Consider the following 20,045-nt stretch of genomic DNA (forward strand, 5'->3'; position numbering starts at 1 on the left):
ACACCCTACTGAATTCCATAGCTAAATAAGATAATAAGCTACATTTTAAATTAGAGGGTTTATATATATACACACACGCACACACACACACACATATATGTGTATATATATATATATATATATATATATATATATATATATATATATATATATATATATAGTGCAAATAATTGACAGTTTTAATTTGTTCAGCTTCTTTAAGGATTTAAATAAAAAAAAATCGAATAATTGTTAAATGCCAAATCTTGCAACATTTTTTGTTTTGTTTTGTGATTTGTGTCTTCTGACTAATCACGCCTGATGTCGAGCGTCGTTTCGTGCTACGTCGTGTTCTTTCGGTAATTTCCGTTTTGATTCGGTAATTTCCGCTTAATCTCCTTCCTGTGTTGATCCCCCGTCCCCGGCAAAGGCACTCGGAGGCCATTATCCTGCAACCATTCTTTTCTTTCATACCCGAAGAAATAATTCAATAATTTAATAATTTCATTATTTATTCGTGCAAGTTTACTAAGATCTCGCTGGACACCTGCAGCTTTACAAATCGCGAGGGACGCGCGCCTCGTCAATCCTTCGGAAAGTTTCGGCTGCTTTCGTGCCCCGCTGTTGTGAAATGGACGCGACTGAACCGGCGGCGAAAGCGCTGCAGCTGGGCGACGCGTCTGCGGGAGAGACGGCGGGCTCGGATACCGAATCGGAGGCCGAAGTCGCCACGATGACTGTGATGGGAGAAGCGGCAAACATCGACATCACCGAATCCCTACCGAACCCCGACGACGGCGAAACCGCGTTTGCAGGTCAGTGTGCGCATGCGCATCAGCTGTTTTTATGTTTATTATGAATAATTGATTATTGATAACAATAGAAATCTATTTCAGTGTACATCATACTGTCCATTTACCCATTTAATTATCTTTTTTAGACGGATTAGTGTAAGGCTTGTTTAACCAACGTTAATAGTATAATCTTTTGTTTGTTTGGTGTGAATCGGAAACAATTCTCCTCACATCAGACTCGCAAGTAATAATTTTCTTCGCATTGCATTTATCAAAAGTGACGTTTATAATGTTACAAAAATGTTTATAACATCGATCATTGTTTTTATAATGAACGGCAGTTTAAATAAAATATAATTGAGCTTGCATGATATAAGTATATTAGAATAAGTATATTAGAACGATTTCTGAAGTATCATATATATAGAGAGAGAAATGTATATCTCATCTGAGAGCTTCCCATTGATGTATGGTTTGTTATGATCGGACAATATTTTGATGAGATACAACTATTTGAAAATCTGAAATCTGAGGGTGCAAAAAAAATAAATAAATCGGAATATTGAGAAATTCGCTTTTAAAGTTGTTCAAATGAAGTCCTTAGCAATGCATATTACTAATAACAAATTAAGTTTTGATATATTTAATGTAGTACATTTATAAAATATCTTCATGGAAAATTATTTGTACTTAATGTCCTAATTATTTTTGGCATAAAAGAAAAATCTATAATTTGACCCATGCAATGTATTGTTGGCTATTGATATATATATATATATATATATATGTGTGTATGTATGTGGTTCAGTAAGTCATGTGCACAAACTCTACGAGCATTGTCATCTTCCCAAAGTCTTAAAGTCGGTGTTTGTTTGCAGAGGTGACAGCCGTCACTGTTGGGGACGTCCAGAGTTCAGATGAGACTGTCTTCACCTCCACAGTGGCCTCAGCAGCGTCCATCCCTCGACACGTGCTCGTAAGATAAGACACCTAGGAATGATCTCATGTTAAACCGTCTTGAAATTGACATGATGCACAATACATTATTTTGTAAATACAAGGAATGGAAAATCAATGTAAAAAAAAAAAAAAAAAAATTCTAAATATCTAAAAATCATGAAGTATTTAATAATGTTTTACATAATGGTAAATGACTTTATTGTAATGTTTTATTCATTTGAAAACATCACATATAATATATGCATTTTATATTTTTGTCGTTGGCTGGCTGATCTATTTATTTATCTATCTATCCATTTATTTATTTAATTGCTAGAAGGTTTTTTTCATTTAACTTCTTTAAATAAACCAAACCCGTAGCATTTTATTGTATCTATATTTATATATCATGATAAAACTATTTTACATGTCCAAAACAGGATTATTTTAGTATGAATTAGATACTATTATAGTTTTTATGAGTAGGTTGAAGTAGTTTATATATATATATATATATATATATATATATATATATATATATATATATATATATATATATATATATTACATTTTATTAAGTGTAGTTTGTTTTATGTGTATTTGCCATTTTTATTAGTTTTAGTTTTTTTATATAATTATATATATATATATATATATATATATATATATATATATATATATATATATATATATATATATATATATAAGAAAATTATTTATATAAAATATATATATATATATATATATATATATACATATATATATACATATATATATATATATATATATATATATATATATATATATATATATATATATATATATATATATATATATATATATATATATATATACATGCATTACCTTATAATATTTTATATTATATTATGTAGTATAAATATTATAATTTGATTAATAATATGAATTATGCAATATACACTTTTAGTTTTTATCAATTTTATTTTAGTAATCATTTTAGTACATCAGGTTAAACTAAATGAAAACAAGAAAGTTTTTTTGCCAACTATCTGAAATGAAACATGTCAAGTATTAGGATTCCTTTTATTTTAAGTAACAAAAAGTAGTTTTATGATTTTAGTTCAAAATAATCATGATGCTAACGTCGTACATTTATTTATGGGTAGTGTGAAGTAAATGTAAGGACAGGTGTGTTTTGAATCATATTTAATATTTCTTTAACTGGTTGATGTAGACCGGCAGAACCACGCTACAGATCGGAGACAGTCTGAGTACCCAGAAGGCCACACTGATCGTGGTGCACACAGATGGGAGCATCGTCGACGCCACAGGGCTGAAGGGAACCGCCACACCTATGACACCTGGTAAATTTGATTTATTTGGTCTTAAATGAACTGCAGTGTTTCTACATGTGTCTGTTCTTCCCTCTCAGGCCCTCAGACCCCGAGCACCCCTCTGATGTCTGGACACGTCTCCAAGTACAACTGGGATCCGTCGGTTTATGACAACGAGCTTCCGGTCCGCTGCAGGAACACCAGCGGGATCCTGTACAAAAACAGACTGGGCTCAGGTACACAGCCGGCACAAGAGGGCGGCACTCGGCTGACTGATGAAACTAATTCAGCTCTGTGTCCAGGACCTGTTTGAAAACCTCTCAGGAAGTGTGCAGGTGCAGGGTTCAGAAGCTAGCAGGACAGTATTTACAGTAACAAAGGCTGCATCATCATTTGTATGCTTATATTACACAGTAGGATTTTCTTTGTAGAATTGGTGGGGGTTAATGAAATTGCGATTATTTCTTTAATTTGCGGTTTTTAAACACACTCAAATAATGTTTGTTTTCTGTGCTTGTCTGTAGGGCTGCACGGTTTGCTCAGGATTTGTTATTCTCTATGAATATGACTATAAAATAATAGTAATGATAATTATTGTAGTTATTATTCTTTCAGAATAAATAAAAAAAAAAGAGCAAATAAAAAATAAGGTGTACTGCTATTGTAATATTTCACTTAAAATTTTATTTAATAAAATAATTATAATTTAAATTTAAAGTACAACAAAAATTACAATGCTGCTATATTTTTGAACATTTAAAATTATTATTAATTTATTTAAAAAATGTATTAAAAAATGTTATCTCCTAACTACTTATTAATATTATGATTATTATTTTATTTAGCAGTGAACTATCACAATAGTAAAAAAAACAAAAACTGCAGGTAAAGTTCTCACAGCAGGTTTTAAATGAATCATACACCTCAAATAATGAATTTTAAGTTTATTAATTCAATAGATGATGATGATTCCATGAAAGTATGACAAAAATAAGGTAACACTTTATAATATGATTCCATTTGTTAACATTAGTTGCACTAGCTGCATTAGTAAACCATTTATTAATCTCAGTTATTGTTTATTTCAACCCTGACTAATACATGTTTTTAAAATGATGTATCTGTTGAAATTATTTAATTGACCTGAGCTGATCTAACGATTAACATTTGTGTTTTATTAACTCGCATAACTTTTGAAATCCACTGGAAAATGGTATACTATTTGGGTAGCTTTGGCGTACTGTTTTCTATGTAGCATGATTTAAGACACACTCGTGATTATTAGGGATGCATAATATAGGAATCTGGACACAGCCAGTGACTGATCTTTAACCTTTGACCTCAGGGGGAAAAGGGCACTGTATCAAACACAACAACAACTGGTACACCCCGACTGAGTTCGAGGGTATGTCAGGGAGAGCGAGCAGCAAAGACTGGAAGAGAAGCATCCGCTACGCTGGCCGACCTCTACAGTGTCTCATTCAGGTCAGACCGGCCGTTGGAGGCCACACACACACACACACACACACACACACATATCATCATATATGAATATGCACAGACATACACAGCTCACAGAACAGCCCACACCTGTTGTCGTGTTTAAATGAAGTGTGTGTGTGTGTTTTGACAGGAGCGTATCCTGAACCCTCATGCAGCGTCCTGTACGTGTGCGGCCTGCTGTGACGATGTGTCAACACTGAGTGACATGGTGACTCAATCTCATTATTATAATCATAATCATACCACTGACCTGGGTTTTCACATACTCAAGAGTAAAGATGAAAAAATTAGGGCCGGGACTCGATTAAAAAAATTAATCTAATTAATTAGAGGCTTTGTAATTAATTAATCGAAATTAATCGCATATAAATATTTGACCTGAGAACAGTGAGAAGTAATTTTTTTTCACATGGATTTATAGTATACCATTGAATAATGACTGAATACATAAGCTTAAGCAACAAAATATTGTTTATTTTTGTTCAACCAAGTCTAGCAGACCAGTGCAATTTTTGCCATGAAGTGTAGCAATAGCATATTTAGAAACAATTTAGAAATAGTACATTTCAGAAATTCAGGAAGCTTATAGGTGCTGGAACCTTCTGTAAAGAGTTTTTTTTAAGTAAAACACAATACTGTCAATTACATTCAGAACATTGGAAACACTGACTATTAGAAAACATCTCTCTGTTGCTTCAGAGGCCATAACATACTAAGTCCAACTCTCAATAACCTTGGCCAACACAATAAAGAGTTCAACATAAAGTGCCAGTTGCACCAACAAAATAATACATAGTTCAACATAAAGTGTAAAGTCCACGCTAGCTGCTATATGTTTTGCGTTGAGGTGATTCTTGAGGCTCGATGTGCTGCTGCGGTGATATGCGAACGCTAGTTGGTGCGTCAGTATAATCGGTCCCGCCGAAACTCATCCAGTGAGAAACGTTCCGCGGTGCAAAAATAAGTTATTAAAAATGCGGGAATTTTTTTTCTGTAATTAATTAATCTTAGTTAATGCGTTATTTTTTGTGTAATTAATTAATCTCAATTAACGCGTTAAAGTCCCGGCCCTAGAAATAAAATATATTTTTAAGAAAATGACAACTGAAATGAAATAATAAATACAAATCAAACAAGGATGTTAATTTAAAAATACTATACTAATATACTAAATAAAGTAATAAATAGAAAAATAATGGTTGTGTCTAAATTACACATTTTAGCCTGGCCTTTTATTGTGTCCAGTCTAAGACACACCTGTGTAATAATCATGCTGTCTAATCAGCATCTTGATACACACCTGTGAGGTGGATGGATTATCTCGGTGAAGTAGAAGTGCTCACTAACACAGTTTTAGACAGATTTGGGAACAATATTTGAGAAAAATAGGCCTTTTGTGTCCATAGAAAAAGTCTTCGATCTTTGTGTTCAGCTCATGAAAAATTAGTACATAAACAAAAGTGTTGCGTTCATAATTTGTTCAGTATAGTAATGGCCAGATTTACAAAACAGGGCCAAATTATCATTAGAGTGATATAAAAGAAATAGATAAATATTGATTATATAAAAATCCTAAATATTTATTTCAATGATGTATATTTATAAATAAATATTAATATGAAAATCTGAATAAAAATGTGTATTATGAAATTAAATGAAAAACGACAGTAAATGTTTTTGAGTGAAACTATACATTTATATATTAATTATATTATAGATGATCATGATATAATACTTAAGTTGTTATATATAAGTATTATTATTATTATTATACAATAATATAAAGTCATAAAGTTATATATTAAAAACAAAACAAAAATATTCAAACTAGCAATATATTAATAAATGTTATGTTAAAATAAAAATATATACTATGAAAGAAAATTAAAACAAAAAAGTTATGGTTTTGTCTAAATCATAGTGAAATTCAATTATACAGATATATGAATGTTTATTTTATTTATTTCAATTGTATTGTCATATTAACATTATTATAAAACAGTAAACTAATAATAATAATAATAATATAGATTTAATAAATATAAATAAATATTCATATTCTGCAAAATATATGTATATACAGTGTAAGCATGTTGCATGTTAATCAGTGCATCTGTGAGTCTTTTTTGACAATCTTAAGTGAAAAAGTCTTGCTTGTATAACAGAACGTTTCTTCTCCAGTGTACGAAGGAGGGATCTTTCGGAGGAGAGAACATCTCGATGGTAATGAGTAATGTCTGAAGTCTCAGTCGTGATGCCATGTTGCTCTAGAGACTAATTCTGGATTCTGGTGCCCTGCAGACGGGCCCCGTCAGACTGTTCGTCCCTTATAAAAGAAAGAAGAAGGACAGCGAGCACGCAGCTTCTCCGGAGAAGAGGGAAGTTCAGTCTCCAAAGAACATCACCCTGGGTCCTGGAGCAACATGTAAGATCCCTAATGTTCCTCTGTATGTTTATTCCTAATATTAACATCCAGTCAAACTCTGATTAACCTGGTAATAACATCCATCTAAACCATGTCTCCTGTGAACAGATTCTGATGTAGTTAAGAAAAAAATTCATTCATTTTGCAGCTAAATGAAAATAAATTGGCTTAATTTCTTAATTAACTTACCATGAGTTATACAGAATAGACTTCACTAACAACTAACAGCATCACAAGCTGGCGTTGATGTAATATAAAATATGTATATATACATCTATATTCTCTCTTGCTCGCTCTTTCTTTATATATCTGTGACCCTGGAACACAAAAGCAGTCTGGAGTCGCAAAAACACATTGTATGAGTCAAAACTATAGATTTTTCTTTTATAACAAAAATCATTAGGATATTAAGTAAAGATCATGTTCCATGAAGATATTTTGTACATTTCCTACTGTTAATATATCAGAACTTATTTTTTGATTAGTAATATGCATTCGCTGAGAACTTCATTTGCACAACTTTAATGATTTTCTTAATATTTAGATTTTTTTGCTCCCTCAGATTCCAGGTTTTCAAATAGTTGTATCTCAGACAAATATTGTCCTCCTAATAAACCATACATCAGTGAAAAGCTTATTTATTCAGCTTCATATGATGTATACATCTTAATTTTGACACTTAAGACTGGTTTTGTGGTCCAATGTCGCATACACACACACACACACACACACACACACATACATTCATATGCAAAATGTATCATTTTCTTTATCTGGCTGAAATATATATATATTTCAATTATCATTAATTGAATATTGTATTTCAGTTAGATGCAGATAATATTTGCTTTTTTATTATTATTTTATTTTGTATTTTTAATAATCATTTTGTGATTGATTTCATGTATTTAATTTATTTGAATCAAGCAATATTTCAATGAAATATTAATAATATGTTAAAGTTTATGCAAAAGAATAAATAATATCAATTAAAATATGTTGTGAAATAATGAAAATGAATCATATAAATATACAAATGTGTATTATATAATTTTTTGTGTGTAAGTATTATTTAATAATCGTATTATTCCAGCATCCGGAGATCTGTATCTTTATTTCTGTCAGTGGTTCTGACTCTCAGGTGTGATTCTGTCTGTCTGCTCTCAGTTACAGTGACTCCGTCCGGACAGATCACCACATCAGGAACGCTGACCTTTGACCGAACGCCGTCAGGAGAGACAGGGGACAGCCCAGCGCCCGCGGACGTCTTCACCAACACAACCAGTGAGTGCTGCCTTCACAAACACTACAGACAAACAGTATGCAGGCTTGCTGTATGAATTTAATCTGTATATTCACTACACTTGCCAAAATGTGCAGTATAGAACAGAGCAGACTGCGAGGAATACTGTGTCCCACTGTGTATGATAACTGGATGAGTGAAAACAGCCAATCGGATTAAAGCTCTTGCATTTCTTTGTGTGTGGTTTGCATCAGGGGGTCATTGACTGGTCTGTGATCGTGCCGTCTGAGGTTGAGACTCTCTCCCCCTCTGAAGCACAGGATTGGCCTCTTTCTGGCTCGTTTTTTGGCTGGAAACAAAAAGGGCTGTTATTTTTAGTGCCCTTTGTGTGAGACGGAGGCCGTTTGGAGCTCAGCGTGAGACTCTGATAATGAGTTGTTCTGTGTTTCTGTACCCTGTCCAGTTGAGGGTGACTTCTGTTCAATGGCATGTTTGTAGGACAGAGGGCGCGTCAGGTCTGTCCTCATATGGGTCACGTTTGGACCGTTCGAAGCCATCCTGTGAGCAGATGGCGGGATATTTGAACGTCTGTGAACTAGTGATTCATTCGTTATTTCATCAGTGTTTCTAGAAATGATGAATTAAGTTAGCACTGCTGAAGTTGATGCATTAACCTTTGAGAGGATGCTGTTAAATTCACTACATGTTTTTTTTTTTGCACATCTAGCAAATTTGACATTTAAGACTGTTTCATTCTCCCAACGGAAAAAACAACAACTTCTAAATGATGTGAATGTATAAACTTTCGATGTTTTCCTGGCCATATTTGTAATGATATATCAGTATATTATATAAAAGAAAACTAAATTCAGTTAAATCCTATTAAATGATCCAATTAAAAACTTTCGCCTGTTAATTTAAACAATTTACCTTTCCTGCTGATGTCATCAAGACAACTTACGGTTCACAATCAGATCAATTCCTGACATTTGAAGTCATTTGCTACTTTTTTTTAGCTCAGCAATGGATGCCCTGCAGTGAATGGGTGCCGTCAGAATGAGAGTCTAAACAGCTGATAAAAACATCACAATAATCCACACCACTCCAGTCCATCAATTAAAGTCTTGTGATGTGAAAAGCTGCATGTTTGTAAAAAAAAAAACAAATCTATCATTTATGCGTTTTAACATTAAACTGCTGCATCCATTTAAAATACTATTCATATTTTTTATAGTATAATGATGGTATCTATTGATGGATTTGTTTCTTACAAACACGTTTTTTCTCTTCACAAGACATTAACTGATGGACTGTGGTGTGGATTATTGTGGTGTTTTTATCAGCTGTTTGGACTTTCATTCTGACGGCACCCATTCTCTGCAGAGCATCCATTGGTGAACAAGTGATGCAATGCTACAATTCTCCAAATCTGATGAAGAACTCATCTACATCTTGAATGGATTGAGATTTTTGACATTCTGGGGTGAACTATTCAAGTACAAAATTACCAAAATATTAACAAAATAGTTATTTTTGTTTACGGACACAACCAGTGATCCATACATTGCTTTAAATCCACCTTTCAAAGTCTTTCTGTTCTTGTCTTCTCTCTTTTCGAGAGAAAGGATCATGGTTTGACTTCTGTCTGAGGGTTGATTTCTGAAGTTGAGGGCAGTGGTCCAGTGTAGATGTTTCGCTCCAGGGAGCGTGACCCCTGATTGAAAGCGGCTCTGTGTGTCTGATCCACCACTGTGCTCTGTGTCTCGGGAAATCAGCCGTCTCTCCTTCTTTGTATCTCTGTCAGGCTGTGTGTGTCCGAAATGCTTCAGCACTTCTCTTTTAAAGCATCCTGACCTTGACTCGCTTGGACTGATTCGTAAAAATAACCATAAAACAAGTGTGTCCACAGCCCTGGACCGTAATATTACAGAGAAAATGTATTTCTGCCACAGGAAAATGGGTGCATATTCTCACACCTCCAAAGTATTGATGTAGGACCAGTGGCCTAGTGGTTGATACACATGCTCAGACACATTGAGCTGTGGTGCAGGAGTTAGGGTTGATGTGCCTAACTTGATGGGGAAATTGTGATGAAACGATGGGTTTGCAGGAACCACAAGCAGTTCTGTCTTGGCAAGGTTGAGTTGAAGTTGACGGTGCTTCATCCAGCAACAAATGTCTGTTAGACAAGCTGAGATGCGAATAGGTACCGTCGGATCATCAGGGTGGAATGAGAGGTAGAGTTAAGTGTCATCAGCATAGCAGTGGTATGAAAAGCCATGTTTCTGAATGACAGAACCTAATGATGCCATGTAGACTGAGAAGAGAAGTGGTCCAAGAACTGAGCCCTGAGGTACCCCAGTAGTTAGATGTTGTGACTTGGACACCTCACCTCTCCAAGATACTTTGAAGGACCTATCTGATAGGTAAGACTCAAACCATTGAAGTGTGGTTCCTGAGATGCCTTTTGCCAGTAGGGTTGATAGGAGGATCTGGTTTTTATCCGTGTCAAAAGCAGCGGACAGATCAAGCAGGATAAGTACTGAAGATTTGAATTCAGCTCTTGCCAGTCTTGGGGCTTTAACAACTGAGAGCAAGGCAGTCTTGGTTGAATGTCCACTTCTGAAGCCAGATTGGTAGCTGTCAAGGAGGTTGTTCTGTGTGAGAAAGACAGAAACTTGGTTGAACACAGCTCTTTCAAGTGTTTTTGCAATGAAAGGAAGAAGGGAAACTGGTCTGTAGTTCTCTAAAAGTGATGGGTTGAGGGAGGGTTTCTTAAGTAGTGGCATTATACGAGTCTGTCTGAATGATGGTGTGTGTGTGTGTGTGTGTGTGTATATATATATATATATATATATATATATATATATATATACTTGATTTTTAGTTCATTTTTTGTTATTTTAGCTTATCAAATTAAAAAATATATATTTTAATATTTTAGCAATATATACTTATTTCCTATTTTATTTCAGTTCATGTTTATTTTACTTCAAGTGCAAAAAGAAAGTTTTTTAGTTTTTTACTATTAGTATCTGTAACAACCCTGGAGAGATTGCTTATGGTGTAGCATAGTTTAAGTTATTCTTTACTTGCATTTAAAATTACATTTAAATAATTATTCTTGACTTGACACACATATCTTAAATATCTGTAAAATAGATTTTATAACCATAATCCTAATCACAAATTACTGGGGAGCTACTGGTAAAATGTGGAAACTCTGTGGCATTTCACGATTCAGTTTTGCCCTCTTCTTCTCATTATTCCACCCTCCCTATTAATAAAAGTGACAAAAAGGCCGAAACATAAAAAGCTACATTTTATATTCTTGCTCATAACCTTTTCGTTCTGTGAGTTCCCTAGTATGAATACCCAAGTATGTTTTGTCAGATAGAAGCCATGTTTGTGTTAAAAACAGATGCGCTTATCTCAGAAATAAGGGGATAAAGTGAATTTACTAACAGAAGGACATATCAGAAGTGTTGAATTATGGGAAATGTTTGAGCTGAAACACACAGACTGCTGTTGGACTATACAGCCAGAGGCTCAGAGTCTGTGTTTTGAGGCACGTTCACATATGTTTCATCCTGAAGACAAAGAAACACAAATGAGATCAGCTGTTTTTCCTAGACGGCATTGAGATTCAGACGAGAGAAACATGAAATTTTGTTTGTCTGGGTCGAGTCCTGACTGAGAGTGTCCTCTCCTGTCTGTTCGGACCTGGTCTTTTTTAGAAAGAAAAAAAAAGAAATGTGGGTCAGGGTTAAAGGGAGATCAGATGAGGACGGACTGTAAATGTGCTAGTCAAGGTTGTACCTTTACAAAATCACATCCCAGAGGACATTTATTCACACAGAGGTCTTTCATCACTCAGGAGACGCAGGTTGGGCTTCATCTCGAGTGTGTTTCTCCTCAGTGTTCACCAGCCTTCCAGCGCTGGCAGTGGTGCAGTCTAAACCCTCTCCATCCGGGCCGCTCACGAACGGGCTGGAGACGGCCGAGCAGCGCACCTGGCTTTATCTGGAGGAGATGGCCAACACGCTGCTCAACAACGCACAGCAACTCAAAGTCCTCATCGCACAGGCCAAACAAAGCAGTCAGAGCGGAGCGCATGCCCCCATCAGCCCCGAGAAAAACAGCAGCATCAGAAAAGAGGTGACAGAAATACTTCATTCAAACAATTACAACCACAAAACTGGTCTCAGGTCAGTGTTGGGCAAAGTTACTTTTAAAAGTAATGCTTTACAATATTGCGTTACTCCCTAAAAAAAATAAAAAATTATAAAATAACTAATTGCATTTATGGAAAGTAATGCATTACGTTACTTTCGTGTTACATTTTCTCATCTGGACTGGGTTTGTTTTCTGTTTTCGGCAAATGTAAAAGCACTTTTGCACCAAAAGTCAAATGAATGAGCCTCAGCTATTTTGGATTGCATGAGTCATAGGATGCTGGAGAAGAAAAGTCAACACTCTTCAGCAAAACAAAAAAAAAGAAAAGAAACACAAATGTCATGTTCATCTAAAGTCATTTTTTGCTTATTAATATGGTTAAATCGGATCATTGAAAGTCAGCAGCAAAGATGAATAAAATGTGACCCTGGAGCACAAAATCAGTGTTAAGTCTCTGGGGTATATTTGCAGCAATGGACAAAAAAAAAACATTGTTTGGGTGAAAATTATAGATTTTTCCTTTATGCCAAAAATCATTACGCTATTAAGTAAAGATCATGTTCCATGAAGATATTTTGTAAATTTCCTACCATAAATATATCAAAACTTATTTTTTGATTAGTAATATGCATTGCTAAGAATTCATTTGGACAACTTTAACGGTGATTTTCTCAATATTTAGATTTTTTTGCACCCTCATATCCCAGATTTTCAAATAGTTGCATCTCAACCACATATTGTCCAATCATAACAAACTTATTTCTTTAGCCATTTATTTAGATTATGTATACATCTCAATTTTGAAAAATATTAACTTGTGACTGGTTTTGAGGTCCATGCTCACATATGTGATTAAATACATACAGTATATTTATGTTAATAACTTACTTGGAAAAAGTAAGAGTTGAGTTTTAAGTCATAAAATAGTGCACAGGGACTTTATTTGGGAAATTAAGTCAACAATAACTGAATTCAAAAAATGAAGTGTACCAATGGGGAGAAGTTTATTTTCTGACTCCTATAAGAAGCATCACATATTCATGTTTTTGTCTCTCAGTCCTTTCAGAGTCAGCTGTCGCTCAGTGAAGAACCCATGGGGAAAATCACTCAAATTATCATCCAGGTAAATCTCTCTCTGTTATCATATCCATCTTATTTTGTTCCCATTAAATATACTATTATACTTTTTATTCATATTTAGAATTTGACTATATTTTAATATTATTTATTTATTTATGTATTTATTTATTTATGTATTTATTTATTTATTTATTTTAGTAGTTTTTAATAGTACTTATTAAAGTATTCAAACTTATTATTACTTGCTAAGGTTTTAGGTTTATAGTAACACTTTCAATTTCAGTTTTCAGTTGTTCAGAAATGGTTTATTGCATTTACTTATTAATATAAATCAAAACAATATTATTCTAACCAAGTAATATTAGTTTAACTGTGGGTAGTTTATTCTTAGCAACAGATCTGCGAGAGCATTAAATATATAAACGTGGCTCGTCAGAGTAATGGAGCAGAGCTCTGAGGTTTATAATGTGGCTCGTGTGGGGATCTGCTGATGTAGTTGGCGTTCTCAGATGTGTGTGTGGCGATCAGGCCGGACGGGTGGTGTAGAAACACTGACCGTCACACACCATCACCCGCTGTGCTTCGCTTCAGATGTGACAGAGAGAGAGAGAGTGAAGCAGGACTATCAGAATCTGCAGCTGAGAACAGATGCTCCAGGGGAAAACGCCAAAAGATCCCGGAGTCTTTGCTTGTTTGAAATGCTAGTCTGTGTGGAGGCCAAAACGAACCTTCTATTTACTCACTCTTTCTCTATTGAACACTAAAGAGAAGATTTTGCAGAATGTCCAGGCTGCTCTTGGCAGGAGATATGTGCTTTGATATTCACACTGTTTTTACTCATATTCACAATGTTTTTGACAACATAAATTTCTTAAGTATATTAATAGTTGTCACAACATTTTAGGCCTAAAAATGATGAATGCATAATAATAATTTTAATATTACGAAATATTATTTATTCATATATATAATATGAAGAGTTTATTTGCAAAAACTGAAACTTTGTTTTCTGGAATTTTTTGTTGTTGTTGTTTCTCAAGCAAAATAACCCAACTGCAGTTTGATTGAGATTAATTGGAATGCACAATGAAAAAACATGATTTTAAAATGGAGTTATGTTTTTTGCAATGCTTTTTAAATTCCAATTTAAACTGTTTTTGCTATTAATATTTGAATGCAAGTAGAATTCAAAGAAATTTATATGACTAATTAATCTTATAACTAGAATAGTTTTTTTGTTTTTGTTTATAGGATAGATAGATAGATAGATAGATAGATGGATTCTCTTAATAGTGACACTAGTATGTTTGTTCTGTGCTCCAGCACACATGTGTGAACTGCGGTCGAGAGGCGTCCAGTGAGTGTGCGGGCTGCCATAAAGTCCATTACTGCTCTGGCTTCTGTCAGCGGAAGGTGAGTCCAGCCCTAGCGGTCACCATCACATCACAGCGGCTACAGCCTCTTTATTTCTGGATCCGTCTCTCTGCAGGACTGGAAGGAGCATCAGCTGAGCTGCTGTCCCCCGGGCACGACGCTCAGCATTCAGGAAGACGCTCAGATGGCCGGTGTGGAGGTGGAGAAAGGGAAGGCCTAGGACTGAGACGTATGAGGTTTAGACGGGTGTTCACTTCCGTTAATGTGTTTTAGTTTAACTATAAAGCCTCGGTGTAGCAGCCCATTACACACTGTGACATATAGGGCATACATGGATGATGTCTGTACTTTCTGTAGTATTTGAGCGGTTTCACTCTCTCTCTATGGATTTGATATGTGAATATGATCCTTAAAGTGGTAGTTCCCCAAAAATAGTTTTACTCATCCTTATGTTTTTCCAAGACTGTATGACATTTTGAACACAATGCGTTGCGTACAGGCTCACAATTTCCGTAAAATGAACCGTTTTTAAGCTCCTAAAAGGAAAAATGAAAACACAGAAGTAATGACCTGAAATGTAAGATAATCTCTCAAATCTATAAAAGCTTGTTTGCGCCACAAGAAAAATAAAATGAAATGGGTAATTGCGATTTATAAATTATGTCTTACAATTCTTTGAGTTTTTTTCTCAAAATTCCGATTTTTTCTCTCAAATTCTGAGGACAAATTCAGAATGTGACAAACTTGTAATTGCTACTACCTGTTTTTAACCATGAAGGGGGAAAAAAATATTTTTTTTTGTTTTGTTTTTTTAAGAATTGTGAGATTTATTATCACATGACAGAAACAAAAAACTGAACTGTGAGATGTGAAGTCAGAATTGTGAGGAAAAAAGTCAGAAATCTGAGTTTATATCTCACAACTCAGAGAAAATGTCTGAGTCTGAGATAAAAAGTCACAATTACCTTTTTTTTTTACCCACAATGGTTACTTCCTTATAAATGTCTCTAATGCTTAGTATTTATTTTATAGTTTTCACATTAACGTCTTGTTTTGTGCAAATATTACAAATTGAAATCAGAGTGCAAAGAATGGGTAAACTCTTTATAATAAAATTACAAAACGTATTATTTTGTGTCCTACAAGCAAAAGTCAGTCAAACAGGTCTGGAACACCATGAAGTTGAGTAAATGACAGAAGTGGATTTTGAATTACTTTCTTTAATTGGACAGTAATGTATTTTCAGAAAATAATTCTAATGAAGGATTACATTTTTACAGTGTTTTCAAAACAAAAAAATAAATGTGTTTAGCTTTTGAATTCTTTCATGCGTCTTTATTCATTGGATTTTGGATTTGAGGCCACACATATGATAACCTTTTTTAATGTATATGACACTTAGAGATTAGCTGTTTTTTATTATTTATTTTATTTTTTTTGTGAACCACCAAACACAGAACAAAGCTGACCCATGCGAAATAATCCAGAACTAAAGTTACGTAAATGCTAATGTGCTAACTCACAACAGTCAAATGAAAGAAACCTCACCAGATTTCACATTTAAATTCCCTGTTGTTCACCTAAAGAAGTCTTACTATCTTACTTACTGTCCACTCCGTCATAATTTAACTTTTCATGACCGTTTTCCACTCTATTTCTGAACAGGCCATTTTGCTAACGTAGCTGAATGACCTTTATATGTAAATGAGCTTTGCATGTGAAATGAGTATTCATAAGCCAACATCAGCCTCTAAAACAAAACTGCCTTAAATGTGACATTCATCAAACAGTCAGCAAACAAACTGTTAAAATCAGACTGATATGATTAGACATCCTGTTAAATTAAACTGTAGTCACTCTAATCAGCGGAAATATGTTTCATACTTCCTTTTTATTAGCTCACTTTGATTGGGTTACTAACAAATGCACTGTAGGTAGTCATGTGTTAATATTAATGTAATCTACTAATTTTCTTTTATTTTGTAATGTAGCTCATTTTCAATTAATGTCCTTTTTTACACTGAGAGTTAAGTGAGCTTTCCTACTGCAATGAACTTTCACTTCCTTCGACTGACGTCTTATAATGCGACCCATTTAAGAGGTCTGATTCTGATCTGTGGAGCACCCTTGGCTGATTTACTGCTGTATGAAAGCTGATACTGTATATAGCACTATTCTGAGAGTATACAGGTACTTCTCAATAAATTATAATTTCGAGGAAAAGTTCATTTATTTCAGTAATTAAACTCAAATTGTGAAACTCCTGTATTAAATAAATTCAATGCACACATACTGAAGTAGTTTAAGTCATTGGTTATTTTAATTGTGATGATTTTGGCTCACATTTAACAAAACCCCACCAATTCACTGTCTCAACCAATTAGAATATGATGACATGCAAATCAGCCAATCAACTCAAAACAACTGCAAAGGTCTCCTGAGCCTTCAAAATGGTCTCTGACAATCATTGACACCCTTCACAAGGAGGGTAAGCCACAAACATTCATTGCCAAAGAAGCTGGCTGTTCACAGAGTGCTGTATCCAAGCATGTTAACAGAAAGTTTGTGAGGATTGTCAAGCAAACTGGATTCAAGAATTTGAGTGAACTTCACAAGGAATGGACTGAGGGTGGGGTCAAGGCATCAAGAGCCACCACACACAGACGTGTAAAGGAATTTGGCTACCGTTGTTGTACTCCTCTTGTTAAGCCACTCCTGAACCCCAGACAACGTCAGAGGCATTTTACCTATGCTAAAGAGAAGAAGAACTGGACTGTTGCCCAGTGGTCCAAAGTCCCTTTTTTCAGATGGGAGCAAGTTTTGTATTTCATTTGGAAACCAAGGTCCTAGAGTCTGGAGGAAGGGTGGAGAAGCTCATAGCCCAAGTTGCTTGAAGTCCAGTTTGAAGTCTCCACAGTCTGTGAGGATGTGGGGTGCAATGTCATCTGCTGGTGTTGGTCCATTGTGTTTTTTGAAAACCAAAGTCACTGCACCAGTTTACCAAGTAATTTTGGATAACAATTCATGCTTCCTTCTGCTGACCAGTTTTTTGAAGATGCTGATTTCATTTTCCAGCAGGATTTGGCACCTGCCCACACTGCCAAAAGCACCAAAAGTTGGTTAAATGACCATGGTGTGCTTGACTGAAACAAGAGAGCAAACAATGCAGATGAGCTGAAGGCCACTGTCAAAGAAACCTGTGCTTCCAGACCACCTCAGCAGTGCCACAAACTGATCACCTCCATGCCACGCTGAACTGAGACAGTAATTAAAGCAAAAGGAGCCCCTACCAAGTATTGAGTTCATGCACGGTAAATGAACATATTTTCCATAAGGCCAACAATTCACTACATTTTTGTATTTATTATTTTATTGGTTTTAAGAAGTATTCTAATTTGTTGAGATTGGTGGGTTTATGTTAAATGTGTGGCAAAATCATCCCAATTAAAAGTACCTAAGACTTAAACTACTTCAGTCTGAGTGCACTGAATTTATTTAATACAGTAGTTTAACAATTTGAGTTGAATTACTGAAATAAATGAACTTTTCCTCGACATTCTAATTTATTGAGAAGCACCTGTGTGTGTGTGTGTGTGTGTGTGTGTACCTTATTGCTTGAAAGAAGGTGAAAATATAATATTGCAATCATAAACTGTATTCACATGGAATTAGATTTTTCATGTCAACTGAAACGGCAGGTGAGGTTTCATCAGGAAAAACAGGATTTGGACAACATTTTAGCTGACAGCTCTCGGGAATTGTCTGAAAAGGGTTTAAAGTTCTGGCAAGGTTCTCTAAAGTCACGAATGTTCTTCCAGTAATGTTAACACAATGTTCATTCAAAGTGATCAGGTCTTTAAATAATACACCTCAGCAGGAGAACTCGAAAAAACGGGGGTTATTCTCGAAACATGAGGCGCTGTCAAAGTGGTGAGCTCTGACATTTAAGCTTTTTCATCTGACATTTCCATGTAAGTAATGGTAATAAGGAGATGCTGCTGCTTTTCTCCTTGAAAGCTGTTTCTGGTGTGTAAAGTTTATTTTTGGAAAGCTGTGGTGACCCTGGAGTGGAACTTATGAGAGGAAGGCCATTCATCCTTCAAGAAAACAGGTAATTTAACCTTTTCATAGACAAACCTTCAGGAATTTTGAAAGCATTTAGACTTGAGATTTGCATCAATTGAACAACCTCAGAGGATTGTGGGCAACTCACTTTTCTTTTCTAGAGTTTCACACTGTGCTCCATTTTACCAATACAGTAGTCAAAGAGCACAATATGGGCAAATTCCCATTAAATAATCTGAGCTGCCGTTCATATTTATTATATAACTCAATACTCTTGCCGTATGTCAACTGCTGACTCATTTGTGACTATTTTTACCACTGAGAAACATAAGAGACAAACATGTGTAAATGCTTGCCGGAGACCTCCTGGGCTTTGAGAGCGTATCTAGAGGTTCTCTGTTGCTCCATATGCTGCATTTAAGCCTATGTTTTGCTCATTCTCAGACGGCTCGATGTTTTTTAGCTGTCTCTGGTGTTGTTTGACAGGTCTCCGTCTTTTTTGATTGAGGAGAAAGTGGGTGGAATGAACCCGGACAGGATGCTTCTGCCGCTGTGGTTTTCTGAGCATAAGAGGTTTGGACATGTCTCATATTAAAAGCATCAGGAAATACATTCGCCCCCCTGCATCACTGAAGGACACATCATGTCACCATCTCCGTTTGACCTTGATATCACTCTCAGCTTCACTTTAAAGGAACTTACATTTGAATGTTTTTGGAGTAAAAAAAAAAGAAACAACTTCGCATAAAGAACGAGGGAGGAAATATTAGACAGATGACTGGGGAGGATGATGACATTTTATCAAAATCAGCATGTGGGAGAAAATCACATTATGCAAATCTGAGAGACTGTAAATAATTAATAGTAATGGAATAGTTTGCTTTTATAATGCACGTCCAGGTAATTGCTAACTGTCTTGTTTTCTCTTGGTCATGCCTTCAATAAAGAAATCGTTTGCCCAATAATGAAAATTTGCTGAAGAGATTTGGAGAAATGTAGCATTGCATCACTTGCTCACCAATGGATGCTCTGCAGTGAATGGGTGCCGTCAGAATGAGAGTCCAAACAGCTGTTAAAAACATCAAAATAATACACAGCACAGTCCATAACACTTTCTTTATACTCTTTAACATCTTGTGAAGTAGTTTGTAAAA

The 20,045-nt window shown here is 35.0% G+C and overlaps 1 protein-coding gene across 1 annotated transcript; it reads left to right on the forward strand.

Annotated features, from left to right (window-relative positions):
- Positions 1-280: 280 nt before the first annotated feature.
- On the forward strand, positions 281-16,142 carry LOC113042898 (deformed epidermal autoregulatory factor 1 homolog). Its single transcript, XM_026201903.1, has 13 exons — positions 281-794; positions 1,652-1,749; positions 2,926-3,055; positions 3,124-3,261; positions 4,371-4,510; positions 4,659-4,736; positions 6,710-6,751; positions 6,830-6,953; positions 8,121-8,237; positions 12,116-12,354; positions 13,430-13,495; positions 14,776-14,865; positions 14,942-16,142. Exons 1-13 carry the CDS (start codon positions 611-613, stop codon positions 15,044-15,046), a joined length of 1,551 nt encoding a protein of 516 aa, XP_026057688.1. The 5' UTR covers positions 281-610; the 3' UTR covers positions 15,047-16,142.
- Positions 16,143-20,045: the final 3,903 nt, after the last annotated feature.

This window comes from Carassius auratus, chromosome 25, assembly GCF_003368295.1.
Source record: "Carassius auratus strain Wakin chromosome 25, ASM336829v1, whole genome shotgun sequence".
Lineage (NCBI taxonomy): Eukaryota > Metazoa > Chordata > Actinopteri > Cypriniformes > Cyprinidae > Carassius > Carassius auratus.

Excerpts from the sequence above, each read along its gene's own strand:
- LOC113042898 (XM_026201903.1), top strand. The coding sequence starts at position 611 with ATGGACGCGACTGAACCGGCGGCGAAAGCGCTGCAGCTGGGCGACGCG. Across the intron at positions 4,511-4,658 it reads CTCTACAGTGTCTCATTCAG|GAGCGTATCCTGAACCCTCA; the intron begins GTCAGACCGGCC and ends GTGTTTTGACAG. Across the intron at positions 14,866-14,941 it reads CTGGCTTCTGTCAGCGGAAG|GACTGGAAGGAGCATCAGCT; the intron begins GTGAGTCCAGCC and ends GTCTCTCTGCAG.